The sequence below is a fragment of the Dysidea avara genome, chromosome 2 (assembly GCF_963678975.1).
Source record: "Dysidea avara chromosome 2, odDysAvar1.4, whole genome shotgun sequence".
NCBI lineage: Eukaryota > Metazoa > Porifera > Demospongiae > Dictyoceratida > Dysideidae > Dysidea > Dysidea avara.
Genome location: NC_089273.1, coordinates 31,154,457 through 31,159,429, shown reverse-complemented (window position 1 = coordinate 31,159,429; position 4,973 = coordinate 31,154,457). Strand labels below are relative to the sequence as shown.

Sequence of the window (4,973 nt, the reverse complement as noted above, 5' to 3'; positions counted from 1 at the left end):
ACTCTTTCCATACTCTCCCATCATAAATATCTGCAAAATTGTTTTCTGAAATATTGCGAGATCTCCAGTGTTCACATTGATCCATTAAGTTGTGTTGGCTTAAAACAGATGATATGCTTTCGCAAGAGGATAATAACAATAACTCTTGATTGGATAAAACTTTTTACCAGTTTTAATCACTTCTTTTAAGTGACCACAAGGATTCCTGCAAGATGAAAACGGGTGATTTCTGAATTCAATGTGATTACAGGGCTTAGCACTTATAATGCCACTTAGGCTTTTTGTAAACATTCTTTTTGAGTATACAAAGAACTACATTGAGGACAGATTACATATTTTTCAAATGGATCGGTTGACAGATCAAACATTTTCTTTAATTTGTATAGAGAGCTAGGAAAAATATCCAACAATGCAGCTATAGGTGGTGAAAGAGGAGCTAGCAGGGAGAAAATAGAATGTAGAAATTGAACTAGATGGTTTAGAGCTGCTGCTGAAATTCCATAAAATGACGTTCATAAAAGTAGAAAAGATAAAAGCAACATCCCAATTCTGTTAGTTTCAGGTGGCTGCGGGTCAACATTATTCCTCCATAAGTGGGTATCTTCTTTAGTTATATCTTCTTCACAAACATTAAAATCTCTATCTATACTTTCACTAGAGACATCCCAATGCTCCTCAACTATTTCATCTGTACCTGCTTCATGAACAGAAGCATTATGATGATCTTCACAGCACGAGCAATCAATATCACTGTAATCATTCCAGTCTGTAGCCTCTAAGGAAATAAATACATGTATTTTCACCGTAAAGCCTCATACAAACCACTTGAATACTAAAGCACTAGATCAGGAGATAAAGTACGATACCTACTGTAGGTTAATATCTGACAATAATATTTGCTGTGTGCGCACACGTACATAAGAAAGTAAAATTATGAAATGAACAATTTAAACTAGTTTAGGAACATGTCATCAGCTGCATACATAACAATCTTATTTCCTATGCATAACATCATAATAAAATCAAGGACTAAGGAGGACTTAGACCAGCAACCTTATTATTTTTGTATACAGTATACACTGTAGCTATTGCAGTAACTGCTAAAGAAAGTGAAGTGACTAAGGAACAACACTATTTGAAGAATATATGCTTCTATATTGTCAAAGGATTAACAGTAGCTAGCTATATGTGTAGCAATAGGGGCTAACGGTATTTGACACTTAAACGTTTTGTTAAGATTAATTTATAGCATAGCTGTCACATCTCTATACAGATTCTCCAACTCCAATACACAATATGCATTAGTACATGTGCTTGTATTATGACTTGTGCGCATGCACATTTCAATTTGTGGAAACATTACTTAGCTAACTTCACATAAAATCCATAGTCAGATAATAATTCTGTACTAAAGTGTTCTATTACCAAGAAAATTCCTCAACAGCAAAGTGAGATCACAAAATTGACAGATTCATCAGTTGCCTTGCAGGAAAAACACAATAGCTAGCTATACAGTGTACAGTAGCTAGCTAGCTGTGTTCTTTGAAAATCTCAGCTCTTACGTGAAATGCAAAGATTTGTTCACATGAAGAATAGGACCATTATTCAGTGTAACAGTTGGCACAGTATTATGTCATTGGTTCATGCATAGTGAGTCGGAATGTTCACCTGCACTCGAACCTGCTCCAATGACGTCATTCAGCACGACTTCATCGTGATCATCATCAAACTGTCTCTGTTTGCGTTGTGTCCAAGTGCGATTATTAAAATCATAATATTGCTCTTTATGCCTCTTGTAAACACGATGGCTAACGTCTTGATCACAATGGCCACAATGCCATGTTCGTTTCCTCGGAAATGTCGCCATTTGTATTATTGTGGTCCGAGATGGTTGTCAATAGTAACCCCTAGTATTTGATGCCACGTGAACTCTGCACCTGTTAGGCAGCTGGACGTTTTTAAGATGGCAAGAAGAAGCTCGCAGGAAAGAACGCCAATCTTCTCTTTTAGTGATACACCCGAGAGAAACCGCCATTCGTCAAGAAGTGTAAACCCTAGGGACGCGTTACGGAGAATCGTGGATAGCTCCGAGTCACCTGCTTCGACTTCAAGCACCAGCCGCACCTTTTCTGCTAATGGAGGAATATTTCGGCCAACTACCAGCACTAGTAGTAACTGCACAAGAAACGGGACACCTCCATCAACATCTCGAGCAACTACATCCACACCAATATCCACACCAAGATCCACACCTGGTCTTCACTCTCATGGAATAAGTGATAACGATCCAATTTCAGACTCAGGGTTAGTACTGCCATTGTAATGCTCATTGTCCAATGTTGACCATCTCAATAGGGACATCGATGTTTCACAAGCAATAAAAGATCTCCAAGAACGGCAAAACAAGCTGCAATTGTCATCAGCTAGAATTGAAGAGATGTTAAAGCAGCAGATGAAGGAAAAAGGGAATCCTGCTGGTATTAAGCTCACAAATGTGCCCCGAGAACTTAGTGTGAGGTGCTATATAACAGTGTGCATTATGTAAACATGTCTCTTGCAATTTCAGACTCTTGTTCGAGATGTATATAAGAAAATGGTGGACGAAAAAGAATGTGAATGGAATTATGCAGTCAGGTATGAATATGTTGCTATCAATGTACGTCCATACTTTTATTGGATACGTATAGCTTTGATGATCAGTCCAATAAGGATGTAAACAGCTCAATAACCCGCAATGTCAAGGCAGTTGCTCAGGATTCTCAGTATGATGTTTCATTAATAAAACGTAAGTATGATAGTGTGAATTTGCTATGGCTTTATGGACACATGATATTGATAGGTGCTGCTTGGACATATTTTAAGTCACGAAAGAGTGCCCATCAAAGGATACAAAGGGGCAAACAGCAATCTACATCTAAAGCTGCCCGTAGACGTCAAAGAAAACATAATGTATGTTTTAAAGCATTATTAGATTTACTTTATAATTACCGATTGTTGTATACAGAAAGCACAAGCAAGGCTGAAGGCTTTAAATCTGTCAAAGTCGATAGATGCTGAAAGAAAAGAGGAAATAAGAGCCATTCTTACAGAGGATTTTATGTCGTCGGATGAATCTGAAGTAGATAGTGTTTCTACTGAGCATCCGGACAGCAGTGGCAGCGAGGATGATCATGAACAGCAATCCAGTAAAAAGAAACTAATTAGAAAAAAGCTATCATGGAGATCCCAAGAGTTGGAATCTGTCTTTGATAGCCTTGACAGAAAGTTAGAGCGTAGACAATCTGATCGTGCTAAGGCTATGTGCCTTGAGATTAAGGTGGAGGGTGTATCTGACAGGAGACAACCAGACAATGCCCCAGAATGGGCAATCGAACTGTTCTCATGACTTTAACATTTTGTACTTGATGTACAACACTGACTGTACATGTGTAACCTCCTTTTAGTGCTCATTTATAAAATTAATAATTTCATAAAATTATTTCAAATCTAATGCTTATAATATTTATGTATTACATGTATGTATTACATGAAGGTTGCTGACACATCTGGTAAAGGATTCACATTTGAGTATATAGTCACATACATGATTGAAATTTGGCCTACAATCAAAAAGACAATGGCTCACATATGTATTAAATAGTTACATACACACTTTATCACATGTGTAAACAACATGATCAAATATGACATACACAACAGATGTACAACATTTATACTGCAGAAGCAAATACACTTTTTTTTGTAGTGTTAATTGTGTGTCGGCCAAGCCAATAAGTGTTTGAATTGTCTACATCACCTCACAAGGGGTACATTGTAGCCATATTTAAGTCTCTGGATATTTATTTGTGCTCTATGTGGAATCCTCACACTGTCAGTGAAGTGATATTTACTTGCAAATTATATTGCTGTAATGTATTTTATGTGAAATGCATCAGTGCTGCTTATGGATTGGACACTTTTACAGTCCATACTTATGTTGAAGAGTTTTAGAGATATTTTCTTTGTATACTCTTATAATCAGCATGAACAAATTTAACTACATTATGCAAAACAGTATTTAGCTATGCTCAGAGAAAGTTCATAACTTGACGTGAAAATTGGTTTTTGTCGATAGCTCTTCTTGTGAAAGCAGGACCAGATATAAATCTTTTTTTTTGATCCCTTCAGTACAAAAGTCACTTTCACTTAGCACCTGCAGAACTGCACTGTTTGAAAGAGCTTCACTATTATTGTTTTCTTCCACTGAATCGACTTTATTTCTGATATTATCTGCCAAATCCAGCAGTCGGTGATGAACGGGTTTACTTGCAACATCTTTCTTTTTCTTTAACAATGCAAGCTCAGAATCACTCTCATTACTAACAGCAATAAAACTTTTCTCAAGGGAATCAACTTCTTCATAATTCTGCTCTAAAAGGAATTTTGTCACCGAGTCCATAATATTGTTATGCTTGTTAATTAGAAAGTATATGCTTTATTTGTGTAGACTACTCAATATGACATCATAGGGATGAGGAAAATTGACATTCTCTTCCTCAGCTATCCATGACACACAAGTGGGTATGCTTAAGTTACTACCTGTAGTGAAACCACTTTCTAACAACTCTACATTTGCTATAAAAGCTGACTGAAACACTGCACTACTGTTTCCATGCTTGATACTAACTGTTCTAAATATTCTTGAATTTTGCGACCCATTTCTTGAATGTCTTATATATGGTCCTTGTACACCTTCAGGAGTTGGTCGTGGGCTGTCAGCATTCTCAGAGATACATAAGATGTTGCCACCTTGCTGGCTATAATCATACAACCTGGTTGCTATGCAACTACTAATGTCAGAAATTGTTATACTATTAGCCAATGGAATTTGCCTACAAAAAGCTGTCAATATTTTACCACACTTTTCAGACATCAGTGATGAGCCATCAGCATTCTGAACAGTCTCAGCCACTTGACCACTAGACTGCAGGCCA

General features: G+C 37.0%; 1 protein-coding gene across 1 annotated transcript; it reads left to right on the top strand.

The window, feature by feature from the left end:
* Window positions 1–209: 209 nt before the first annotated feature.
* LOC136244330 (1-phosphatidylinositol 4,5-bisphosphate phosphodiesterase beta-1-like) lies at window positions 210–3,478 on the top strand. Its single transcript, XM_066035909.1, has 6 exons — window positions 210–2,304; window positions 2,356–2,512; window positions 2,567–2,634; window positions 2,688–2,785; window positions 2,840–2,949; window positions 3,005–3,478. The coding sequence occupies exons 1-6, from the start codon at window positions 1,964–1,966 to the stop codon at window positions 3,383–3,385; spliced, it is 1,155 nt and encodes a 384-aa protein (XP_065891981.1). The 5' UTR covers window positions 210–1,963; the 3' UTR covers window positions 3,386–3,478.
* Window positions 3,479–4,973: the final 1,495 nt, after the last annotated feature.